At 42.7% G+C, this 27,670-nt stretch overlaps 1 protein-coding gene across 3 annotated transcripts in view; it reads left to right on the top strand.

Annotated features, from left to right (window-relative positions):
* The window catches only part of LOC126273013 (uncharacterized), a 163,947-nt gene that overhangs the window by 27,150 nt on the left and 109,127 nt on the right, over positions 1-27,670 (top strand). For all 3 annotated transcript variants that reach the window (XM_049976381.1, XM_049976383.1, XM_049976382.1), the window contains exon 2: positions 21,708-21,834. In XM_049976381.1, coding sequence (XP_049832338.1) covers positions 21,708-21,834 — 127 coding nt within the window. The remainder of the gene's footprint in view (positions 1-21,707; positions 21,835-27,670) is intronic.

The raw sequence follows: 27,670 nt of genomic DNA, 5'->3' as shown, positions 1-27,670 counted from the left end.
GAAATTTGGCACGGACTTCGATGCGAGATGCCTTCAATAGGTTCCACAACGAAACATTGTCTCGAAATTTAGTAGAAAATCCGAAGAAATTCTGGTAGTATGTAAAGTACACAAGTGGCAAGACGCAGTCAATACCTTCGCTGCGCAGTGCCGATGGTACTGTTATTGACGACTGTGCCGCTAAAGTGGAGTTATTGAACGCAGTTTTCCGAAATTCCTTCACCAGGGAAGACGAATGGAATATTCCAGAATTTGAAACACGAACATCTGCTAGCATGAGTTTCTTAGAAGTAGATACCTTAGGGGTTGCGAAGCAACTCGAATCGCTTGATACGGGCAAGTCTTCAGGTCCAGATTGTATACCGATTAGGTTCCTTTCAGATTACGCTGATACTATAGCTCCCTACTTAGCACTCATATACAACTGCTCGCTCACCGATAGATCTGTACCTACAGATTGGAAAATTGCGCAGGTCGCACCAGTGTTCAAGAAGGGTAGTAGGAGTAATCCATTTAACTACAGACCTATATCATTGACGTCGGTTTGCAGTAAGGTTTTGGAGCATATACTGTATTCAAACATTATGAATCACCTCGAAGGGAACGATCTATTGACACGTAATCAGCATGGCTTCAGAAAACATCGCTCTTGTGCAACGCAGCTAGCTCTTTATTCGCACGAAGTAATGGCTGCTATCGACAGGGGATCTCAAGTTGATTCTGTATTTCTAGATTTCCGGAAAGCTTTTGACACCGTTCCTCACAAGCGACTTCTAATCGAGCTGCGGAGCTATGGGGTATTGTCTCAGTTGTGCGACTGGATTCGTGATTTCCTGTCAGGAAGGTCGCAGTTCGTAGTAATAGACGGCAAATCATCGAGTAAAACTGAAGTGATATCAGGTGTTCCCCAGGGAAGCGTCCTGGGACCTCTACTGTTCCTGATCTGTATAAATGACCTGGGTGACAATCTGAGCAGTTCTCTTAGACTGTTCGCAGATGATGCTGTAATTTACCGTCTAGTAAGGTCATCCGAAGACCAGTATCAGTTGCAAAGCGATTTAGAAAAGATTCTGTATGGTGCGTCAGGTGGCAGTTGACGCTAAATAACGAAAAGTGTGAGATAATCCACATGAGTTCCAAAAGAAATCCATTGGAATTCGATTACTCGATAAATAGTACAATTCTCAAGGCTGTCAATTCAACTAAGTACCTGGGTGTTAAAATTACGAACAACTTCAGTTGGAAGGACCACATAGATAATATTGTCGGGAAGGCGAGCCAAAGGTTGCGTTTCATTGGCAGGACACTTAGAAGATGCAACAAGTCCACTAAAAAGACAGCTTACACTACACTCGTTCGTCCTCTGTTAGAATATTGCTGCGCGGTGTGGGATCCTTACCAAGTGGGATTGACGGAGGACATCGAAAGGGTGCAAAAAAGGGCAGCTCGTTTTGTATTATCACGTTATAGGGGAGAGAGTGTGGCAGATATGATACACGAGTTGGGATGGAAGTCATTACAGCATAGACGTTTTTCGTCGCGGCGAGACCTTTTTACGAAATTTCAGTCACCAACTTTCTCTTCCGAATGCGAAAATATTTTGTTGAGCCCAACCTACATAGGTAGGAATGATCATCAAAATAAAATAAGAGAAATCAGAGCTCGAACAGAAAGGTTTAGGTGTTCATTTTTCCCGCTTGCTGTTCGGGAGTGGAATAGTAGAGAGATAGTATGATTGTGGTTCGATGAACCCTCTGCCAAGCACTTAAATGTGAATTGCAGAGTAGTCATGTAGATGTAGATGTAGATGTATTCACACTGTACTTTTACTTAAATGTACCAGCACGTCATCATTAAAAATTTGTTTGATGGTCTAGTTTTGCTCTTCATCTGGCCAGTATTCCTGCTGGAATGTATTTGTAAATTCTGAGTATTTGGTAATATTTTTGTTGGTATCTGCATCGCGTTTATAAAATGAAGTAGACCATTTGCTTGCTTGTTTCAGCCTGGCACAGACTTTAAAAACCAATGGCGACCCGTGGAAGCTCCTTCAAGAAACACAACAGTACCCATTCCTTCAGCTCCAGTATTCACAATTAATCTCTCTCTTTTTCTCTCCTCACAGTCACCTAGCCCCTGCGGGTTCGGGAGTTAGAATAGGCGCAAGGTATTCCTGCCTGTCATTAGAGGCGATTAAAAGGAGTCCATACCCCTCAAGGGGGTAGTTTGTGCCTGCGTCAGGAGATGGACGGTTCCACGACTTACATTTGTGGTCATTTTGGTTTTTCGCTTATTCTGGTTTCTTCCTTCTTTGTTTGTTTCCTTTCTTTGTCTTTCTCCCTCTCTCACTGTCTTCCATACTTTTTACCTTGCCTTCTTCTCCTTGCCTTCTTGTCCACACTATGGTCTCTGCCTCAGTGTTTGAGACAGTCTGTCCTTTCTCTCCCTCTTTCCCATTTTTTACCTCTTCTTCTTTCCTCCCTGTGTGTGCCTGAAGGCCGACGTACTTGTTAGCACGCTTAGCCGGTAACGGGGTAACGCGTAATTCCCCGCCTTGGATAGACAAGGAAGACATGCACGTACCCCCTGGTAAAGGCCAGACCCAGGGAGGGGTGATTGCCTGAGCTGACACATACCGACCATGCCGATTGGTCCCTCCATCCGTTTCTCGGGAGGTGTGACCTCAGGTGTTAACATTCACCTAAGGCGGGAGCACCCTCTGAGAGGGTCCCCACAAGGGGATTCCTCCGCAATAGATTTCTCTTCTCTTGACTTCTGCCCAAAAACGGAAACTTGACCAACCACCAGTGACAAAAGTACTACCGCCTGCCCCAAAGTTCCTCGTAGTTTCTAAATCTGAGGATGGAAAGGATTTTTCATCTGTCAACCCTTTCATTATTCAGAAGGGCGTAGATGCCATAGCCGGACGTGTCAAGTCTTGTACCAGGATACGTAATGGTACCTTGTTGTTAGAAACTGAGAGCGCCTTTCAGGCACAAAAGCTCCTTCGGGCCACACTCCTGTAAACGTTCCTTGTCCGGGCGGAGGCTCACCGCACTTTGAATTCGTCGCATGGTGTGGTATATACTAGATCACTCGACGGATTGACTGAAGAGGAGATTCAGTCTTTCGTCGCTGAGCAGGACGTGACTGCTGTCCATAGGTCATGAAAAAGGTCGACAATGACCGTACATAGAGTCTCCATTTTTATAAATCTGTGAAGTGCTGCTACAGAAAAGTGCCAAAATTTCTTAAATTATATATCTGCATTGCATTTGGACCCAGATTGCTGGCACCAGTTCATGCAGTTGCCTGGAAAATTGGAGGCTTGTTGCACCATATGGCCATTGACTCTGTAACTAGCAGGCAGCCACACCTGTGCTGTGTTTTCTTCCTTCAGATGGTTCCCTCAATTTGCTGGCAGGTTTGCACTTGGTAGATCGGCATCTGCTTTCTTGACTTCAGGTGCAGCAAACATTCAACCATCTGCATTGTTTTGATACTTGCAAGACAAGCAAGGAGCTTTGATGCTATGCTTCTACAGTGAATGGCACTTCTCAAGGAATTGTTTTATTCTGCATGTTATTCTTCTTCACAATATTAGTGTTTCTTCAGTTAATTAAATCAAATATCTTAACCTCCATTATGAAACCAAAAGCAGTTATAAGGGGACACATGTTGATTGACGAAGCTCTTAACGTGGCTACCAAAAATTAGTTTGGGTACAAAATTTCATCTCCACACTGAATATACAAAATCTTGTCTCCGCTCTATCATAAGAACACCCAAAAAATATTTAATGCTGAATAATTAGCAAGCCACGCCAAGTCAGTTTACACCATACAACTGTTGCTGTTGATTCTATAATATATGTTCATGCTTTCATGTTTTGGCTGTGGCACAAAGAAGCCTTCAGAAAAATTAAAAATATGTGTAGTACATTTTCGTATATATAACTAAAAAAACCTATTGTCAGTTAACATTTTCATTCACTTGGAACAACAATAGTAATGATAATGTTGATGAGAATAATAGTGATGATAATAGACATTTTTCAGATTGTTTCTCAGTATACCATACAGTGGTTCACAATCGCACAAGAACTCTGGGAATAAGGGTAGCATAGTAATTGCCTACAGGAGAGAGGACACCACAATCCCTTGGTTGTTTTTATAGTGGTTTGTCATGTTTTCCTTGTTATCAAGGTGGATGCACCTGTTTCTAAACAAGGCTTGTAATAAGTGATGCTAATAATTAGGCAAAAATAAATTGTTCTTCCTTTCCTTCTTCTCCAGTAACGAAGGTTCATGACAACTACTTTTCGGCACTCATCTCAGTAAACTGGGATAAGTTGATGGTCATTTAGATTCAGTTTCTGGTAAATTCAGTGAATGTATCTTCTTTGTTATGACCCACAGAGCTCACTATACCAACATGGATACTGCCGATTCTGAAATTCACTGCCACAGACTGATAATTCATTTGGTAAATATCCATTCCTTTAAGCTGATCTTTCAGTTCAAGTCCCTTGCTGTCCCTGAGAGAATTATAAGAATTATAATGTAACTGGCAAGTCACAAAGTTTTTATTCCTTTTTCCTGAACCTTAAAGCCCTTACCAAATTCCTCTTTGATTTCCTGCACAGCGTGCTCAACGTATGCACCGAATAACGTAGGGCAGAAGCTACAACCTTGTCTCTGTCCCTTCTCAGTTACTACTTACGTTTCATGTCCTGTGACTCTTAGTACTGTTATCTGGTTTCTGTTCAATTTGGAAATAATATTTCACTTCATGTAATTTGCTGAGATTGCTTTCTTTTGAATTACAAAGAATGTATTCCAGATGGCATCTATCTTTCCTCTATCCATGTGTGCTTTTACAGACCTGTATTCGTTCTCTAGCCATTCTGGCTTGCCCATTTTGCACTCTCTGGTAGTCTCATTTTCTATATGCCTGTATTTTCGTTTGCCTGCTTCACATGCTTCATTTTTATATTTTCTCTTTTGTAAGTGAACTCTTACATGCTATTCAAGAATTTCTCCTGGGCCTAGTCAGTTTTGCCTATTTGATCATCTGCTGCCTTCACTATTTCATCTTTCAAAGGTGCACATTTGCCTTCTTTTATCTTCCTTTCTCCCGTTTTAGTCACTAATTGCCTAGTGCGCCCATTGAAACTCAACAACTTCTCATTCTTTCGATTTGTCCATATCCTATCTCTCTCTGATTTCCTATCTCTAATGTCTTCTTCAGTTTTGATCTGCAGTTGGTAACCAATAAATTATGGTTAGAGTCCACATTTGCATCTGGAAATTTTTTGCTGTTTAAAATCTGGTTTAGAAATGTGTCTTGCCAATATATCAGCTATATGAAACCTTCTGGTGTCATCAGGTCTTTCTTTCATGATTCTTAAATCAATTGTTACCTGTGATTAAATTATGATCAATGCGAAATTTCACTGAGTAACTCCATTTTCATTCCTCCTCCCCCCCTCTCACTCCGCCATGTTCTATTATTATTGCTTTCCACTTGTGTTTTGTACTGTTTAATTGCAGGCACTAACAAATTTTCATTGCCTTTAACTACTTGAATAATTTATCATATCTCCTCATACCTTTCTTCGATCTCACTATCACTGACAGAGTTAGTAGGCCCATAAACTTGTACTACTGTGATGGTTTTTGGTTTGAATGGCTCTAAGCACTATGGGACTTAACTACTGTGGTCATCAGTCCCCTAGAACTTAGAACTACTTAAACCTAACTAACCTAAGGACATCACACACATCCATCCCGAGGCAGGATTCGAACCTGCGACCGTAGCAGTCGCGTGGTTCCAGACTGCGCGCCTAGAACCGCTAGACCACTGCGGCCGGATGATGGTTCTTGGTTTTTGGTTTTGTGTCTGTCTTGCTACTGTAATGCATTCACTATGCTGTGCATGGAAAGTTAACCCCATTTCTATTTTTTTATTCACTGTTAAACCCAGTCTTGCAGCATCCCTAGTTGATTTTTTATTTATAATCCTTTATGCACCTGTCCAAAAGTCCTGTTTATATGTGACTTCAACCTGCCCATTTCCTTTTTTTAATTTCTCTAACCTACCTAATATGCCATGCTCTGACCCATGGAATGCCAGACTTTTCCTTTTTTAGTCCTCTGCACCTCAGTTGGTAAAAATGGAATCCTTGTACGTTCACTGTGTTGTCCATCTGCCTGTCCCAGTCTTAAGATCCATTTTTTCAGGAACAGCAGAGGTATCAAGTTGAAATTTATTTCACATATTGAGGTCTGCGATCTGTCGGTGGTGCGAAAAAATTTAAGCTTCTAAGTCAATGCAACCAAAAGATACAGCTAGTTTACTCACTTATTTTTATACTCACAAACACACACATCAAAACCTGTAGATGAACTAATTATATACATACAGGGTCTGGTGGTCTAGTGATAAAGCAGATGCCTGGGACCCCAGAGGTCGTGGCATCAACTCTCGGATTTTTCAGTCTTGGTTGTAACATAGCCTTTAGCTCCCAGTAATGTGAAGAGTTGCCAGAAACAACACGTGCTTCAGATTCCACGTAGAACTGTAGGCCCCTTTCTCCAGTAGCATAACTTGGGTGTCCCCCAGGGGGCCCACAGTCCTTTTGTGGGTATGTGTGTGGCGTGCACAGGCCCCCGAGCTATTGCAGTCTCCTTTCCTTTCCAGGCTGCATTACCATCCCTGTTCCTTTCCCTCCCTGTCCTTGCTCCTTTGTCCCTGCCCCCTCTTTTCCCTCCTGGAGGACTTCTTTATGTCGACCTGGCTATCCTCCTAGCTTTTTTTTGGTCAGTGCTATTGTTTATTTTGTTGTTTCCATCTCCTTTTCGGCATTTTTGCTCCTCTTGGGGTTTGACCTCCATTTCCAAAATGTTCCACTCAGTGTGAGCCATTTGAGGATGAGTCCCCTACCTAGCTTCCATGGTACAGGTTCCTCTCCCCCTCCCCTCCCCATTCCCTTTGCACCCTGGCCCCACTCCTGCTAGGTCACCAGCATGGTAGCCAGTCCGTGCAGTGGGGCTGTTAAGTACCCACTTGGCTGAGCCCCCTGAAACCACAGGGATCACACTGCTAGTACCTAAGCTGTTAACACTTCATGTATGCCCAGCAGTCAATGCTCATCACTTTGGGGCACCAGAATCCCGGCAATGGCTGCCGTGCCACACGGCCCTTGCTGTGGTTGGGTGGCACCCATGGGGCGAGCCCCTGATCGGTGTGTGTGTGGTTCTAGGGTGGACGCCTTGTGCATGAAGCAACAAAAGCTTCACCATCCTGGCCATTCTGCGGCAATCTCTAAGTGTGGTAGCAGACGTGACACTCCTTCTGATCCTTCGGCCTTCGCCTACCTGGCCACCCCCTGGGATGAGGGTCAAACTTCCTGTCTTGGGTTGAGACCTTTCCCTCGGTACGTGGTTTGTATCATGATGGATAGCGGAAGTTTTGCCACGACTGAGCCTTTTTTTTTCATTGAGAAGATTGAAGATAAGTATGGTGAAGTGGAATCAATGAGTAAAATGTGGTCCAATGCTTTGCTCATAAAGACATCTTCTGCTGCCCAATCTGACGCCCTGCATGCTTGTGACCATCTCAGTGATGTCCCAGTCTCTGTCACGCCCCACCAATCTTTGAACTCGATACAGGGCATTATTTTCCACCAGAATCTTTTTCTCCAAACTGACGAGGATCTCCGTGCTAGCCTCGAGTGGTGAGGGGTTCGTTTTATCTGCCGTGTACAGCGAAGCGCTCCAAACAATCGCACCGCTACGGGTGCCTTTATCCTGCCCTTCGAAGGGGATGTCCTCTCAGAGTAGGTCAAGGTAATGGTGTATCGGTGTGATGTAAAACTGTATATTCCACCAATGATGAGATGCTTTAAATGTTTACGGTTTGGACACGTGTCTTCCCGCTGCACCACCGATTCCCTCTGTTGTGACTGTGGGCGCCCACTCCATGAGGGGAGTGCCTGTGCTCCCCCGCCAGTGTGTGTAAATTGTCATGGACAGCATTCTTCACTCTCGCGTGCATGCCCGGTGTTTGTGAAAGAAAGGAGGACTCAAGAGTACAAAATCTTAGATCGACTCACCTACACTGGCAACTTGGTGGCGTGACCGACTCCGGTCTGTTTGCTTCCTATTTGAACTCCGGCTTGAGAATCCTCCAGTTTGTTCAAGCTTCGGCATTGGCTCAGTATCCGCCCACTTTCCTTCTCCTGAAAGAGCGCTCAGAACGACTGGTTTTGTCTTTTGTTTCTCCCTGCTTGGAGCTCTATAATGCTCCATTCAGTGAGTGGGAATTCGCCACCACCCTCACCCTTAGTCCTGACACGTCTCCTGGACCGTATCGGATACATAACCAAATGCTCTAACACTTATTGGTGGCTGGCCACCATCATACACTGAGCCTCTTCAAACGTATGTGGAGTGAGGGAGTCTTTCCTACCCAGTGGCAGGAAAGCATTGTTGTTCCGGTGTTGAAGCCAGGGAAGCCACCTCTCCAGTTGGATAGCTATCGTCCAGTTAGCCTTACCAACACCCTCTGCAAGCTCCTTGAATGCATGATGAGTTGGCGGCTGTTTTGGATCCTTGAATCCCGCGACCTTTTGTCATTGACTCAAAGTGGTTTTTGCTGTGGCTGCTCTACGGTGGATAACTTGGTCCACCTGGAGTCTGCTATCCAGTTGACTTTTGCCCATCGGCAACACCTCCTTGCAGTCTTATTTGATCTGCATAAAGCCTATGACACCACTTGGCGCCACCACATCCTCACTATCCATCACGAATAGGGCCTTTGTGGCACTCTGCCCATTTTTATACGTAACTTCCTTTCTTGTCACTTCTTTCGGGTCCAAGTTGGCTCTTCCTACAGCATTCCCCATCAGCAAGAAAATGGGGTTCCACAGGGTTCTGCACTGAGCATCCCTCTCTTTCTCATAGCCATTAATGACCGGGTGACAGCTGTTGGGCCGACAGTGTCCCCCTCTTTGTATGCTGATGATTTTTGTATCTACCTCTTAGTAACAAATAATCCTGAGTTAATAACAAGCATCAAAACTGATTCAGGGATTAGTGAACACGGGGTTATTGTAGTGTAGCGAGATTGAATATTGTAATCCCCAAATCCTCGAAAAATAAGCAAAAAATATACCTATTCAAAAAAGCAGATAAAAATTCACTTGACGCCTTCCTGAAAGACAATCTCCACTCATTCCAAATTAATAATATGAGTGTAGAACAGATGTGGCTTAAATTCAAAGAAATAGTATTGGCAGCAATTGAGAGATTTATACCAAATAAATTAACAAACGATGGAGCTGATCCTCCTTGGTACACAAAATGGGTTAAAATGGGTTAATGGGTTAGGACAGTGTTGCAGAAAGAATTAAACAAACATGCCAAATTTAAACAGATACAAAATTCCCAAGACTGGCTATCTTTTACAGAAGCTCGAAATTTAGCGCGGGCTTCAATGTGAGATGCCTATAACAGTTTCCACAACAAAACTTTGTCTTGAAGCCTTGCAGAAAATCCAAAGAGATTCTGGTTGTATCTGAAGCATGTTAGCGGCAAGAAACAATCAATGCCTTCTCTGCACAATAGCAGTGGAGATACTATCAAAGACAGTGCTGCCAAAGCAGAGTTACTGAACACAGCCTTCCGAAATGCCTTCACAAAAGAAGATGGAAGTAAATATTCCAGAATTCGAATTGAGAACAGCTCCCAACATGAGTAACAGAGAAGTAAGTATCCTCGGAGTAGTGAAGCACCTTAAATCACTTAAAGCAAGTTTTCTGGTCCAGACTGTATACCAGTTAGGCTCCTTTTGGAGTATGCTGATGCATTAGCTCCATACTTAACAATCCTATACAACTGTTCGCTCGATGAAAGGTCCATACCCAAAGACTGGAAAGTTGCACAGGTCACACCAATATTCAAGAAAGGTAGTACTAGTAATCCACTAAGTTACAGGCCCATATCATTAATGTCGATATGCTGCAGGATTTTAGAGCATATATTGTGTTCGAACATTATGAATTACCTCGAAGAAATTGGTCTATTGACACACAGTCAACATGGGTTTAGAAAACATCGTTCCTGTGAAACACAACTAGCTCTTTATTCACGTGAAATGTCGAGTGCTATTGACAAGGGATTTCAGATCGATTCCATATTTCTGGATTTCTGGAAGGCTTTTCACACTGTTCCACACACGTGGCTCGTAGTGAAACTGTGTGCTTATGGAATATCGTCTCAGTTACGTGACTGGATTTGTGATTTCCATTCAGAGAGGTCACAGTTCGTAGTAATTGATGGAAAGTCACCGAGTAAAACAGAAGTGATTTCTGGTATTCCCCAAGTTAGTGTCATAGACCCTTTGCTGTCCCTTATGTATATAAACGATTTAGGAGACAATCTGAGCAGCCATTTTAGGTTGTTTGCAGATGACACTGCCATTTATCGACTAATAAAGTCATCAGGAGATCAAAAGAAACTGCAAAACGATTTAGAAGAAATATCGGAATGGTGCGAAAAGTGGCAGTTGACCCTACATAACGAAAAGTGTGAGCTCATCCATATGAGTGCTAAAAGGAACTTCGGTTACACGATAAATCAGTCTAATCTGAAAGCTGTAAATTCAACTAAATACCTAGGTATTACAATTACGAACAACTTAAATTGGAAGGAACACATAGAAAATGTTGTGGGGAAGGCTAATCAAAGACTGCATTTTATCGGCAGGACACTTAAAAAATATAACAGACCTACTAAGGAGACTGCCTAAACTACGCGTGTCCGTCCTCTTCTGCTTTGTATTAGGCTGCTGAGCAGTGTGGGATCCTTACCAGATGGGACTGACGGAGTACATCGAAAAAGTGCAAAGAAAAGCAGCACGTTTTGTATTATTGTGAATTATGGGAGAGAGTGTCACAGAAATGATAAAGGATTTGGGCTGGACATCATTAAAAGAAAGGCATTTTTCATTGGGATGGGATATTCTCACGAAATTCCAATCACCAACTTTCTCCTCAGAATGTGAAACTATTTTGTTGGCACCGACCTAAGTGCGCTATACGAGATTGGGGTAATAGAGAATTGTGAAGGTGGTTGGATGAACCCTTCGCCAGGCACTTAAATGTGATTTGCAGAGTATCCATGTAGATGTAGATACACGTAGATGTACGTTGCTTCCTCCATAATGGGTGCCTCAGTATGCCGTCTACGGTGGGCAATATGCCGGGCGCACTCACGGGCTCTCTCCCATGGCTTTCAGTTTTTGGCGGCCAAGTCGTGTGTCATGTATTTCTGCCATCACCGTACAGTCCATCCCCATTCGGACCTGTTCCTCGATGGCCAGCCCCTTGTGGCGGTGGATACCCATAGCTTCTTTGGTCTGGTCTTTGATGCCCGGTTGACATGGCTCCCTCATCTTCTCCAGCAGAAGAGGACGTGCTGGGCCAATCTCGATGTTCTTAGGTGTCTGTGCAATACCACCTGGGATGCAGACTGCTCTGTTCTCCTGCGATTGTATTAGGTGCTGGTCCAGTCTCATTTAGACTATGGAAGTCCTGTCTATGGTTCTGCATAGCCTTCGACGTACAGATACTAGACTGACTTGCGACTGGTGCCTTCCAGATTAGCCCCGCACTTAGCCTTCTCGCAGAGGCGGGGATTCCACCACTGTGAGTTTTGTGCGAACAACAGCTGATATCGTATGCGCTCCGCATTCGCTTCACCCCAAAGCACGATAATTATGGTCTCCTTTATCCAGACATGGAGATCACCCTACCTCAGTGGCGGCCACAATGTGGGCTTACCGTGGCTGTCCGCATTCAGTCGCTCTTTTCTGACCTCCAGCAGTTCCCTTTACAGCCTCTTTTCTCTACGCACGCATGTACCCCTCCGTGTTGCATCTCTCGGCCGCAGCTCTGTCTTGATCTCTCAATCCATTCAAAAGATTCTGTCCCTCCAATGGCTCTTCACCACCACTGCAGTTCTACTGTCTCCTCAGCTCCTTTCAGGGTTCAGAAGTGACCTATACTGAGTGTTCCAGGTTTGCTGGCCGCACGGGTTTTGCTTACACTTATGCATGGTGCACGGAACTTCGTTCCTTGCCGGATGGCTGCAGCATTTGTACTGCAGAATTGGTAGCCATCTTGCGCACACTGGTCCATATCTGCTCCTGTTCAGGATTACCCTTCACTATCTGTAGTGACTCATTGAGCGGTTTGCATGCTATCGGCCAGTTGGTCATCATTATCCAGGACTTCCTTTCTCTCCTTGCTCATTGTGGATGATCGGTGGTTTTCATTTGGACCCCAGGCCATGTTGGGATTCCTGGCAAGGAACTTGCCGATCGACAGGCTAAATTAGCTACTACCAGGCCATCTCTTGCTATTGGCATTCTGGAAGTAGACCTTTGCTCGGCATTACATTGTCAGGTTTTGGGCCTTTGGGATGCAGAATGGCACATACTTTCTTCGCTGAACAAGCTCAGAGCGATTGAGGATTCTACAATTCCGTGGCCGTCCTTACAGGCTTCTCGTAAGGCTTCTGTCGTCCTACGCTGGCTCCGCATTGGCCTTACTTGGCTGACTCACGGTTATCTCTTCCGTCATGAGGACCTCCCTCGCTGTTGTTGTGGATCAATGTTGGCTGTGGCTCACATCTTATTGGACTGTCCCAATTGTGCCGCCCTGCGACGGATTTGGCTGACACTGCCTCAGGGGCGGATCTCATTTTATGTTTTATTTGTGATGGTTTTATCGCTTTATTTAGGGAAGGGACCTTCCACCTTATTGGTGAGTGGAGGGGATGGCAGGCCCTCTTGCTCCCCCCTTTGCCCTGACTGGACTGGCTTCAACTTGGATTGGTGGTAACCCCAGCCCTCTGAATTCCCACTCCTTTCCTTATGGGGTCTGTTATGTCTTGAGCATCTCTCTTGTCTCCTGTGCTGCTTCCTTCACGCCCATCATTAGTCACTTTCTTTCCCTCACCTCTTCTTCCTCCCTTTTCCTTCCTTCCCTGTCAATAGTTTATCATTTAGTTCTCTCGTCTAATATGGGCTTTTATTGATTTTAGTTAATTCAAGGTCGGAGGGACTGATGAGCGCGTAGTTTGGTCCCTTCTCCACCCAACCAACCATAGCTCGGATAGGTTAGGGGCACGCAATTCAACAAAGTGGCGTACAGTAGAAAGATTTGTGTCACACCATTGAGCCACATGAAATAATAATAATAATAACCTATATACATAATTATGTTTGTACAGAACCCTCAGAGTATAAACCCTGCTCACGTTTATGCAGAATTTTACCTCTGGAGGAATATTTTACCTAAGAGGATGCAATCATAATTAAGTCATACAGTACTGCTGCATTAATCATGATAAAAATAATGTGATGGTGTCGTACTTAATAAGGTTACATTCCATTGTACTGCACTTAATTGAAATGTACATGCTAGACTTCTTTCATACTTAACGACTCACTGTAGGCCTACTAAAACAATGTAAGGCAATATAACATTACCTCTCAGAATTTGTGGAGTAATGCTCTCCTTAATGCACAATGCCTTCCTTGTAGCACACCTCTCTGTCTAGTTTATTGAACATTTCTGTGATGCTCTGGCACTGACTTAAGAAACTGGTGAAGTGTGCCCTTTTGATAGATAAGTTCCAAATTGTTGTTGTTGTGGTCTTCAGTCCTGGGACTGGTTTGATGAGTTCCAAATTAGTGTAGTGTAATATTTGTTTTATAGATATGTGTTAACAGGGACATTAAAACATGAAGAACAATGAGTACTTCATTAGTGACTGAGCAGCACTGCTGTATGGTGGTAGCAGTCAGTACATACCATGATGGTGCTGAGAGTACGGGTTTTTGTTCATGTCGTACTGTTTCTGTTAATACATACTATAAAACAAATATTGCACCAGACTAGTTTGGGACCACTCTATCAAAAAGGAACAAAAATTCCACAATAAAAATGATTTTGTTTGTAATCGGCAACAATTCGACACTTTTGGCCAACACTTGGCATTGCATGAAAAGGTGATGAAAAATATTTGTTTGGGTTGACTCTAGCTACACATTTGCAAAAGCAAAATTGCAGATTTCTGGCAAAACACCAGATAAAGTGCATTTGATGACTTTCAGGAGGGATGCCCAAAATATATTTATGTTCTATGAAGTTAAAGAAGAGAAACTCCACATAGGAAAATCAATAAGGTAGGAAAAGGTAGACTGCTGCATACAGTAAAAAAGACACATTACATTCCAGACAGGCACAATTAAAAACACCTACACAAAGCTTTCAGCCACAGCCTTCATCAGCAAAAGAGAAACACATGCCATTCATATACACATGCAAGCACACCTCATGCACACATGACCATCAACTGTGGCAGCTTAGGTCAGAATGTGACCATCATGTGGAATGGCAGCAGGAATCTGGAGGAGCAGGGAAGCGGAAAGAGTAATAGTGTATGGGTGGGTGGGAGTGGGGGCAGAAGAACAGTGTCTGTCAGAGTGTGCAGGGACTAGATTGCCAAAAGGTGCAGTATCAGGAGGTTGTGAGCCAATGAGTTGGGGAAAAAAGGAGCGAAAAGGAGAGAGGAGCAGGGAAAGATAGGTGGGTGGTTCACAGAGGGCAGCAAAAGAAGAGGCTGGGAGACAAGAATGGGGAGGAGATGATAGGAGTGCTGAGATGGAAGCTGTTAGGTAGAGTGTGTGGGGACAGTATGTTACTGTAGGTTGAGGTCAGGATAGTTATGGGAGACATCTGCGCAGTACAGGAAAGCTGGTAGCTGAGGGGAGGAACTAGATGGCTCAGTGAAGCAGCCATTCATATCAAGCATGTCATGCTCCACTGCATGTTGTGCCACAGGATGGTCTACTTTGTTCTTGGCCACAGTTTGATGATGGCCATTCATCCTGGTGGACAGCTGGTTGGTAGCCATACCAATATAAAAAGATGTGAAATGGTTGCAGCAGAGCTGGTAAATTATATGACTGCTTTCACAGGTGGCCTGCTCTCTGATGGGGTAGGATAAACGTGTGGCAGGACTGGGTATGTTGCAGGTGGATTGGGCAGGTTTAGCACCTGGGTCTTCCATAGGGATGTGGTCCTTGGGGCAAGGGGTTGGGATTGGGAGTTGCATAGGGATGGACTAGAATGTTGTGGAGGTTTGGTGGGTGATAGAACACCACTTTAGGATTTGTGGGAAGGATCTTGGGTAGGATGTCCCTCATTTCAGGACATGATGATAGGTAGTCAAAGCCCTGGGGTACTCCTTTCTGGCTGGTTCTTGGAGGGTGGTGGAAGGATTGGGGTTATGAGAGGAAGTGGCACAGAAGATCTGTTTGTGGACTAGCTTTGGGGGATAGTGCCTGCCTGTGAGGGCGTTGGTGAGACCCTCAGCATACAGAGCAAGGGAGTTCTTGTCACTGCAGAAACACCGTGCCCCAGTGGCCAAGCTGTAAGGGAGAGATTTTTGCTGTGAAAGGGATGACAGGTGTTGAACTTGAGGTACTATTGGTGGGTGATGGTTTTCATGTGGACATAGGTATGGGTGGAACTATCAGGGAGGAGGAGATCGATGTCAAGGAAGGTGGCACTCTGGTTTGAGCAGGACCAGGTGAAGCATATGGGAGAGGTGGTGGTGTGGTTGTGAACCAATAAAGATAAGGTGTCTTGGCCCTGAGTCTAGATCATGAAGATATCAGCAGTGAACCCTAACCAAACTAAGGGTTTTGGGAGGCTGGGAAGGCTTCTTCTAGAAGGCCCATATACATGTTGGCATAGCAGGGTGTCACGTGAGTGCCCATTGTTCTGCCACAAATTTGTTTGGAAACATTCTCTTCATAGAAAATTTAGTTATGGGTCAGGATAATTTTAGGAAGGTGTGTGAGGAAAGAGGTAGTGGGTTTGGAGTCTGAAGGACATTGTGAATGATATTACTCAATAGCGGTAAGACCAAGGGCATGAGGGATGTTGGTGTATAGGGAGGTGGTGTCAACAGTGACAAGTAGGGATCCAATAGGTAAAGGGGTGGGGATGGTGGAGAGTCGATGGAGAAAGTGGTTGGTATCTTTGATGTGGTAGGCTAGATTATGGGCAATTGGTAGGTGTTGGTCAGTGAGGGCCACAATTCTTTCAATGGGGGAATAATAACCAGTCACAATGGGACATGTAGAAGGTGTGTATATGGGGAGTCATAGTGATGAGAAGGGAAGTGGGTTTGGGGGAGAGATTCTGGCAGGGGACTAAGGCTCTAAGCAGGGATTGAAGGTTGAGTTGGACTTCTGGGATGGGATCACTATGGTTGAGTTTATAGGTGGAGGAATCAGGTAATTGGCAGAGGTCTTCTGCCAGGTTGTCACTGCTATTCATAACAACAGTGGTGGAATCTTTGTCTGTAGGTAGGATGATTAGGTCAGGATTTGTTTTGAGGTCGTGTATGACTATTCTTTCTTTTGCTGAAAGGTTGGTAATTTTTAGTGAAGAACCTGCAGAAGGATGGTGATGCTAAGTAGGGAAGGTGACCACCGGGTGGTTGCTGGAAGGAGGATGTTATCACGGTTGGATAGTGGTATGAGAGGCAGGGTTCAGTGTTGAAATTATGTTGGAAGGATTGGCGACAGGGAAGTGCTTCCATTGGAGGTATCTGGAGAAGGAGAGTAGATTTTTGACAAGTCCGGGTGTAGGGCTAAAGAAGAGGCCTATGAATAGAACTGAAACTTGTATGGAACTGAGTGTTTTGGTGGGAATGTTAATGCAACAGCATTGTGGGAATGTTTCAACTCTGGATTTTGTGGAGTGTTGGTAGGGAGTTTTGATGAATTTGGCAAGTTGGTGAGGTTTAGGTGCTGTGAGAGGTGGATGAGGAGGAACACAGTGGATAGGATGGGGGTTATAGAGTGGGGTCCCGATGTGGCAGTAGAATATTAGCTTGTTAGATAAGTTATGGGGGTGGTTTTTGGAATGCTCCTCCAGGTGTGCTAGAGAGCAAGGAACACAATTTCAGAGATGTGAGATATAGAGTAGGGGTTGCACAGTAGTAGTATCTTGCGGAGGGAACAGAGGTAATTCTGGGATGCCTGTGCCATGGAGATGCATTTTTGCAGTACCAGGGACTGGCAGAATTCGAAAAGGTGAAGGTCATTGTTAAATGAGGGGTGGGATCCAGGGAAAGGAATTTTTATGGTTAGGCAATTTGGAGGACCCATGGTTTAGGCAGCATTTGGGAATTAGGATATGGGACTGGGCTTTAGCCAGAGAAAGGGGTACCTTCTGAACTGGTGCAGAAAGATGAAGCAGTGATCCGTTGTGGCAGAAACACTGTAAAGAAAATGGGAAAGATGCGGTAATGGGCAAAATAGGTGTTGATGGTTGTGAGAGGAGCTGGATAAGAGAAAAGATGCATAAAAAATACACCAAAAGACATGCAGAAACACATACAGATAAGTGAAAGAAGCTGGGGGTGGACAAGGGTGAACACTGTGGGAACCACTGGAGGCAAGCGGATTGGATCTCATGATACACTAATAATGACTTCAAAATAAATGGGAGTGCAGGAAGTTTCTGTTATAATTTATTCTGTCACAATCACTCACAAATATATAATATTCACATTACCGGTTTCAGTATTCACCATACCATCTTCAGATGTGATTAACCCACTAACAAGCATTGCCGAGGTATATAACAATTACAGTTAGGCACTTTGAAGATTGTGAAATGTAAAAAAAATATTATTATTTATTCATCCAAAAGAATATTTTAATGCCTGTACACTTCCTGAAAGTGAAAATCAAATTGCAGAATTGTTCTTCAGAAGTATTTTGTTTGAGCAGAGACACCATTTCAACTAAGACCTTAGATTTGTCATTGACATTTCCATTACCTGAAAGTTTTTGGCACTCATCCTTAAAATTTCTGAAGAAAAATCTTGCTGCTGTGTAATAATTTAAAATTTTCAGCATTTTGCTTCACCCTGTAAATCATGCACCTGTCTGTATTGGGAATTTGTTATACTTCACCAATATTAAAATATGATTTTAGTGAGAAATTGAATATCCATTCTTTTCCACCCCTTTTGTCCATATCTTCCACTCCCAATATGTTCTCTGCACTTTCCTATCTATCAGGAGTGTCTGAACACCCCTATTTAATGCAGAATTGACCACTAGATGTCACAAGAGATGGGCCCACCAGTATAAAAAAAGGACGGACAGGAATTGCCAGCGTTCTATAGAGTAGCAGTAAAAAATTGCATGAAATCAACAGTAGTCACTGATGAGATCAAAAGTGTTAACAGCATTTCATCAAGCACAGGGACTGTGCACAATAAGTTAAAAAGAATTGGGGTACAGTGGTTAAGACTCTTCTCATAAACCACACGTTTTTGTAGTCAGTGCACACTTGAAGCGATGTAAAGAATGATGCCATCGCACAATGTGTAACTAGAAATGAGTGATTTGGAGAGATGAATCACACTATATCCAGTGGCAACTGATGAAAGAGGTAGAGATTGACAAAAATTTGGGAAAGGTTACCCTGCTATCATGAATCGTGCCAATGATGAAGAATGGAGGAGGTGAAATTATGGTATTGGTATGTTTTTTGTGGTTAGGGTGTGGTTACCGTATTGTGCTTAAGAAATTTCTAAATGAAGAAGGATGTAACTCATTTTGCAGCATTGTGTACTGCATACAGCAGAGGAACAGTTTGAGCACAATGATTGATCGTATCAGCATGACAATTCGCTGTGTCATAAAGCAGCATCTGTGAGGCAGTGGTTTATATACAATAACATACCTGTAGTGGACTGGCCTACCAAGACTCCCAACCTGAACTGAGTGGAACACCTGTGGGGTGAGTTAGAACATTGACATCACTCCAGACCCTAGCATCCAACTTCACTATTTCCTCTGGTTTTGTTTCATGAGGAACGATTGGCTGTCATTTCTGTACAGACATTCAGACATCTCATTGAAACTGCCCCCAGCAGAGTTCAAGCTGTTGTAAAGGTAAAGAGTTGATACACTCCATATTAATGTCCACTAGTAGGTGTTCAGATACTTTTGATCAGATACTGTATATGTTGGAGTTGCTTTAAACTTAATAGCTAGAAATACCTCTATTCACTGAAATAGTGAATGTGAAAATATGGAGCTCCAGAAGTAAATGAGAAAACCTGGATGAGACATAAATGCTGTTATGTATTGTAAGAGTAAAGTGTATATATAATTAATACAGGAATACAATATAGGTAGGAAGTGAATACCATCCACTTTACATATGGAGTAGGGCCAACAGCAATCTAAAGGAAATTTAAAGCCAAGCCGACAAGGTTCACAGTTACGTGTCAGTTATAACATTCTGTTGTTACTTTTCCACTTTTTATTTTTCTCTGTCTGGTATTTTAAATGCTGTTACATCTGCAGTAATACTAGTGCACACCCTGTCATTGTTATCAGATACTGAAATAAACCACAATAATTGGAAACTGTAATGAATCACAGTTGGTGTCATTATGTTCCTTTTTTCCCCGATTTAGTTCATTATGGATAAAAGTATATTGATGTTCATCCTTAAGCTAGATACATTTTTGTATTTCTTTGACATAATATTTAGTTTATTCTTTCATCTTAAATTCACTGTTTTTTTGTAAATTCCAGAAGTTTTAATGAAAAATGAAAAACTTTTGTAGTTATGTTGTGAGACATTATGCTCTGACAGAAAAAAACCACAACACCAAAAAATAATTAATGTAGAGTAATAAAATTTCAGGAATATATTTGTCTAGGCAACATATTTAAGTATTAATATTGCAAAATCACAGGATAATGTAAGCATGAGATAAACCATTGCAAATGTGAAGTGCTAGTACATTAATAATTGGTGCAACTACCAGAATATTGAATGTAAGCATGCAGACGTGTGTACAAAATTGTGTTTTATAGGTACCAGATAGAATGAGGTGGCACAGTGGTTAGCACACTGGACTTGCGTTCGGAAAGACAACAGCTCAAACCCCTGTCTGGCCATCCTGATTTTGATTTCCAATGGTTTTCCTAAATTTCTTCATGCAAATGCCGGGATGGTTCCTTTGAAAGGGTGCAGCCAACGTCCTTCACCATCCCTCCCTAATCTGATGGGACTGATGACCTTGCTGTTTGGTCCCTTCCTTCAAATCAACCGACCAATCAACCAACCAACAGACTCTGGATGTCAATTTGTGGGACGGGTTTCCATGCCTGCTGCACTTGGTTGGTCACTACAGGGATGGTTAATGCTGTTTGTGGATCACGCTGGAGTTGTCGTCCAATGATGCCCTATATGTGCTTGATTGGAGATCGAGCAGGCCAAGGCAACGTGTCAACACTCTGTGCATGTTCAGTTACAGCAGTGTTACGTATGCTAGTTTTGTCCTATTAGGAAAAACCCTCTAGTAAGCTGTTCATGAATGGCAGCACAGGAGGTTGAATCACCAGATCGATGTACAAATTTGCCATCATGGTGTGTCATATAACCACAAGAGTGCTTCTGCTGTCATGTGAAATTGCACCCAAGACCGAAACTCCAGCTATAGGTTCAGTGTGTCTAGCATGCAGACAGGTTGGTCCCAGGCCTCAACTGTCCTCTATCTAACCAACATGCGGCTATCATTGGCACTAAGAGAGAACCAGCTTTCATCACAAAACACAACAGACCTCCACCCTGCCCTCTAATGCTCTCTCGATTGACACTACTGAAGTTGCAGATGGCAGTGGTTTGGGGTTGGTGGAAAGCATGCTATAGGGAATATGACTCAGAGCTGTTCTTGAAGTAACTAATTTGTAACAGTCGTTGTGTTACCAACTGATGTCATTGTGTTACCAACTGATGCTCAGATTACTGCTGCAGATGCAGTACAATTTGCCAATGCTGTACACCAAACATGATAGTCTTCCCTCTTGGTAAAGCCATTCAGCCATTCGAAGCTTGCTCTTCCTGCGATTGAACATTCCTGTGACTGTCGCTGTCAGCAAAAATGTACAGTGGCTACATTCCTGCCAGGTCTTTCTTCAGTATTGCAGGAGAGACATCCAGCTTCTCACAGCCCTATTCCACAGCCTTGTTTGAAATCAGTGACGTGCTGATAATAGCGTTTTTGTCATTTTAAAGGCGTTCTTGGCTAACATAAACTTAACAGTCAAACCTCAAAGGTAACAGATGCTCACAACTGGTACAGTGTGTATAATACGTAAAGCAAACCTGATTTGCATCCTCATAGTGGTGCTCCCAGTGACTGTCCAGAAATTTGAACAGATGTCAGCTTTCAGATGTAGAAACACACCTACCAACTTTTGGTTATGTTGCAGAAATCTTTCTTGGTCTTGCAATTCTTTTTTCTGTTGTGTACTTGTAGCGTTGTTCAAAATAACAGTCTTTCATGGACTTAATGGAGATATTATTGAAATTTCTTTCTGAACTCTTATGTGTGCAAGGTTGAAGATTATGTTTACTTCTGACTGTCATGGACTGAAATAATGTTTGTTGTTCGTAAGTGGAAGGAAAACTTAACTTTTTGTGAATCTGTAGTGATAATCAGATCACAGACACTATCCTAAGTAGTTTTTCTTTGCTGTTATTATTGTGTGAATAAAATTAACTTCTTTTCGAATTTTTTCAGTAAAAGTCGAGCATCGAGTTACACTTTTCTATTTGGCAAATGATGTCATACAGTACAGCAAACGGAAGAATTATGAGTTTGTGGAAAGTTGGGGTACTGCCCTGCAAAGGGCAACGACAATGGTCAGGTAGGTTTAATATTAGTTTTGCACTGTGTTTTGTGTGTGATTTATTTATCATTTTCAGACTTATAAGGTGTAAAATCTATTTATAATTAAAATGCACTGAAATGTAATAAAACATTGTGCAGACTAGTATTGGTCATTGCTGTATACAAATATTGAGATATCATCAAAGTAGCGAATGTAAAAAGTTCTTTGCAGTGTGTATTTTCTTATATTGTCAATAATATGAAATCTAGGAAAGTCTCTGAAGAAAGTGTAAATATTGTAAAAAGTCTATTTTGGAAGAAACCATCAGATTTCTAAGTAATTACTTCCTGATCATTGTCAGGAAATATGCACAGCAAATATGCCAATCTAGAGAATATGCTGGTCAGCGAAGTCAAATTTCGATTGTGTTCCTCCAACCATTCTCAATCACTTCTACCAGTATTGACAGGTACATTATCTTGCTTTCAAATTTCATCTCCCTGAGGGCAAGCATACACCATTTATTGGAAAACTAGATCTCAGTTGATGGACGCATACACAAATCTGATACGAATATCCTCCCTATGGATTAATGATCCTGGTAAACGCTGTGAAAACACATTCCTGGAACATAATGCTATCTGTTTCACATTATGTCTTTGTTCTGCTATGAAGCAGTGGATTTGACTCATTGGAGAATGCTACATATTGTCAATTGCTGTAGTCCAACCTTTTTTTTTTTTTTCATCAGTCTACTGACTGGTTTGATGCGGCCCGCCACGAATTCCTTTCCTGTGCTAACCTCTTCATCTCAGAGTAGCACTTGCAACCTACGTCCTCAATTATTTGCTTGACGTATTCCAATCTCTGTCTTCCTCTACAGTTTTTGCCCTCTACAGCTCCCTCTAGTACCATGGAAGTCATTCCCTCATGTCTTAGCAGATGTCCTGTCATCCTGTCCCTTCTCCTTATCAGTGTTTTCCACATATTCCTTTCCTCTCTGATTCTGCGCAGAACCTCCTCATTCCTTACTTTATCAGTCCACCTAATTTTCAACATTCGTCTATAGCACCACATCTCAAATGCTTCGATTCTCTTCTGTTCCGGTTTTCCCGCAGTCCATGTTTCACTACCATACAATGCTGTACTCCAGACATACATCCTCAGCAATTTCTTCCTCAAATTAAGGCCGGTATTTGATATTAGTAGACTTCTCTTGGCCAGAAATGCCTTTTTTGCCATAGCGAGTCTGCTTTTGATGTCCTTGCTCCGTCCGTCATTGGTTATTTTACTGCCTAGGTAGCAGAATTCCTTAACTTCATTGACTTCGTGGCCATCAATCCTGATGTTAAGTTTCTCGCTGTTCTCATTTCTACTACTTCTCATTACCTTCGTCTTTCTCCGATTTACTCTCAAACCATACTGTGTACTCATTAGTCTGTTCATTCTGTTCAGCAGATCATTTAATTCTTCTTCACTTTCACTCAGGATAGCAATGTCATCAGCGAATCGTATCATTGATATCCTTTCACCTTGTATTTTAATTCCACTCCTGAACCTTTCTTTTATTTCCATCATTGCTTCCTCGATGTACAGATTGAAGAGTAGGGGCGAAAGGCTACAGCCTTGTCTTACTCCCTTCTTAATACGAGCACTTCGTTCTTGATCGTCCTCTCTTATTATTCCCTCTCGGTTTTTGTACATATTGTATATGACCCGTCTCTCCCTATAGCTTACCCCTACTTTTTTCAGAATCTTGAACAGCTTGCACCATTTTATATTGTCGAACGCTTTTTCCAGGTCGACAAATCCTATGAACGTGTCTTGATTTTTCTTTAGTTTTGCTTCCATTATTAGCCGTAATGTCAGAATTGCCGCTCTCGTGCCTTTACTTTTCCTAAAGCCAAACTGATCGTCACCTAGCACATTCTCAATTTTCTTTTCCATTCTTCTGTATATTATACTTGTAAGCAGCTTCGATGCATGAGCTGTTAAGCTGATTGTGCGATAATTCTCGCACTTGTCAGCTCTTGCCGTCTTCGGAATTGTGTGGATGATGCTTTTCCGAAAGTCAGATGGTATGTCACCAGTCTCATATATTCTACACACCAACGTGAATAGTCGTTTTGTTGCCACTTCCCCTAATGATTTCAGAAATTCTGATGGAATGTTATCTATCCCTTCTGCGTTATTTGACCGTAAGTCCTCCAAAGCTCTTTTAAATTCCGATTCTAATACGGGATCCCCTATCTCTTCTAAATCGACTCCTGTTTCTTCTTCTGTCACATCAAACAAGTCTTCACCCTCATAGAGGCTTTTAATGTATTCTTTCCACCTATCTGCTCTCTCCTCTGCATTTAACAGTGGAATTCCCACTCCACTTTTAATGTTACCACCATTGCTTTTTTTAATGACACCAAAGGTTGTTTTGATTTTCCTGTATGCTGAGTCTGTCCTTCCGACAATGATATCTTTTTTGATGTCTTCACATTTTTCCTGCAGCCATTTCGTCTTAGCTTCCCTGCACTTCCTATTTATTTCATTCCTCAGCGATTTGTATTTCTGTATTCCTGATTTTCCCGGAAAATGTTTGTACTTCCTCCTTTCATCAGTCAACTGAAGTATTTCTTCTGTTACCCATGATTTTTTTGCAGCTCCTTCTTTGTACCTATGTTTTCCTTCCCAACTTCTGTGATGGCCATTTTTAGAGATGTCCATTCCTCTTCAACTGTGTTGCCTACTGTGCTATTCCTTATTGCTGTATCTATAGCGTTAGAGAACTTCAAACGTATCTCGTCATTCCTAAGAACTTCCGTATCCCACTTCTTTGCGTATTGATTCTTCCTGACTAATGTCTTGAACTTCAGCTTACTCTCCATCACTACTATATTGTGATCTGAGTCTATATCTACTCCTGGGTACGCCTTACAATCCAGTATCTGATTTCGGAATCTCTGTCTTACCATGACCATCTAATTGAAATCTTCCTGTATCTCCCGGCCTTTTCCAAATATACCTCCTCCTCTTGTGATTCTTGAACAGGGTATTCGCTATTACTAGCTGAAACTTGTTACAGAACTCAATTAGTCTTTCTCCTCTTTCATCCCTTGTCCCAAGCCCATATTCTCCTGTAACCTTTTCTTCTACTCCTTCCCCTACAACTGCATTCCAGTCGCCCATGACTATTAGATTTTCGTCCCCCTTTACATACTGCATTACCCTTTCAATATCCTAATACACTTTCTCTATCTGTTCATCTTCAGCTTGCGACGTTGGCATGTATACCTGAACTATCGTTGTCGGTGTTGGTCAGCTGTCGATTCTGATTAGAACAACCCTGTCACTGAACTGTTCACAGTAACACACCCTCTGCCCTACCTTCCTATTCATAACGAATCCTACACCTGTTACACCATTTTCTGCTGCTGTTGATATTACCGATACTCATCTGACCAGAAATCCTTGTCTTCCTTCCACGTCACTTCACTGACCCCTACTATAACTAGATTGAGCCTTTGCATTTCCCTTTTCAGATTTTCTAGTTTCCCTACCACGTTCAAGCTTCTGACATTCCACGCCCCGACTCGTAGAACATTATCCTTTCGTTGATTATTCAATCTTTTTCTCATGGTAACCTCCCCCTTGGCAGTTCCCTCCCGGAGATCCGAATGGGGGACTATTCCGGAATCTTTTGCCAATGGAGAGATCATCATGACACTACTTCAACTACAGGCCACATGTCCTGTGGATACACATTACGTGTCTTTAATGCAGTGGTTTCCATTGCCTTCTGCATCCTCATGTCGTTGATCATTGCTGATTCTTCCACCTTCATGGGCAATTTCCCACCCCTAGGACAAGAGAGTGCCCTGAATCTCTATCCGCTCCTCCGCCCTCTTTGACAAGGCCGTTGGCAGAATGAGACTAGTCCAACCTTAAAACTGTTAAAATGACTTACAGGAATGCAGGTGAGCAAGGTCTTCAAAAACTGCCCTGCCATTTTCAAGGTACAAATGTAAAAAGAGATTGATATGCATGGTAGTTGTAACTGGTGGTGACCAGAGCACCTCTGCAGCAAAAACCAGCAGGACAACAAAAAACACACACACACACACACACACACACACACACACACACACACACACACACACACACACACACCAATAATAACTAGTGCCATACACCCAAAACCAATATTATTATTAGTGATGCATTAACCAACAATAAATAAGTGAGCAAATAGAGCAAATACTGTTAACTCTCCCCCCATGTTGTTTAATCACTAAGAGAAATATTCCAAACAGAATTTAGGCAAAAACCTCAATATCTCACTTGTTAATCTAATCTTAACAGATTCCTTAGTGACACTAGTCCAGTAATTAGAAGCACAAGTCAGAATTTCAGTGTTGTTATACTCCATGGGATCAACAGTACCAAGACAGTGTTTTACAATCAAAGATATGTCTGACTACTGTAAACATGGGACTTTATTCTCTGCACAACAGTTCTAATAGCCTGACTATGGTATGACATGTCTGAGCTGCAGGGGATAAAGTATGCACCTGCTTAGGCAAACCAGAATTTCCTTTACAGATCCTAAATGGGCCCTAATCTTAGAGGGCAGGAAAAAAAGCTGAACACTGTGTTTTTGCAGACTACAACTGTTTGTGCTGGAAAGACTACCTGCATGAGGCAAACAAGATGTATACTTAAATGCCACATCATTGTTCTCATTCACAGTTGGTTGATAGCATAATGCACCCCATATAAATTGCACTATACCCACTTTAGTGAAAGGTAACAAACATCAGAGTGGAGTAACACTCCTGACAAACTTAACAGGGTCTCAAATGGTATAGGACCTATGTACAAAGATATGAAGTATCTCTTCACGCTGAAATGGTTATTAACAACTGTCAGCCTGAAAATAAAATTCATTGTGCAATTGACTTCCCATAAATTGCATGTAATAACATACCATCACCTTTCATCCTGACCAACACGAGAAAGGGAAGACAGCCATCCATTTCCACCTGCATAAAGAACTTAATATTGGTTTGCATTAAATTCAGTTGATTGGAAAAAAACTGCATATTCTCACTTGCTTGAACCCAAATGACAACACAGAGATTCTGTTTCGGTTATTGTACTTGTAGTATCCCATTGCGAGTGATGCACACACAAGAAGAAAGTGGTGCCCAGGTAGCTAAGAACAGTAGAACTGTATTAAAACACAGAAAGTACGCAATAACATTGAGCAACTGAAACAGCTTCTGAGTGAAATCAATGTAAAGATTGTCCTGATGTAATAAAAGATTGTCACAAATACTTCAAGATGAAAGTTGAGCACTCAGTCAGTCACAATTGAGAAACACTGCCAGACGCATGGTCAGTATAGGCTGTATTGGCGTTGTCCTAGATTCTGATGGGGTGCACAGTACTCTGAGGAATATACTGATGGCACTTCCGAAGTAGGATGTTGTTAAAGTTGAGGCTGGAACTCACATTGACTGCTAAGCTGCCAGAGGAATAAGAGGAAATTTGGCTAGTATCAGGTGGCTTGTAGTGCTGGCACAGCAGTGCTGTATGTGGCAGATGTGGTGGCCCCAAATACTGCAGCAGCCGTCGCAGGCAGAGTGGTATGCAGTTGCAGTTGCAGTGCAGATAGCTTGAGAGAGCGGCAACCCACCCTCAGTCCTTTGTGGTGTGCTGTGTGGCTGCCTCATAAGGCACCAGCCATGTGCCACATTTCTCTTTCATCATTCCGAGAAGATACCAGAGGCATCTCGCTGCATAGATGGTGGTTGCGGTAGAGAAGAAAGGCAGAGATATGACTACTTCGTACCCATGGAGAAAACGGTGGAGCCTTTCA

The sequence above is a fragment of the Schistocerca gregaria genome, chromosome 5 (genome assembly GCF_023897955.1).
Source record: "Schistocerca gregaria isolate iqSchGreg1 chromosome 5, iqSchGreg1.2, whole genome shotgun sequence".
Taxonomy (NCBI): Eukaryota; Metazoa; Arthropoda; class Insecta; order Orthoptera; family Acrididae; genus Schistocerca; species Schistocerca gregaria.
Note: the sequence above shows the minus strand (reverse complement) of the source record. Positions and strands in the feature narration are given on the sequence as shown.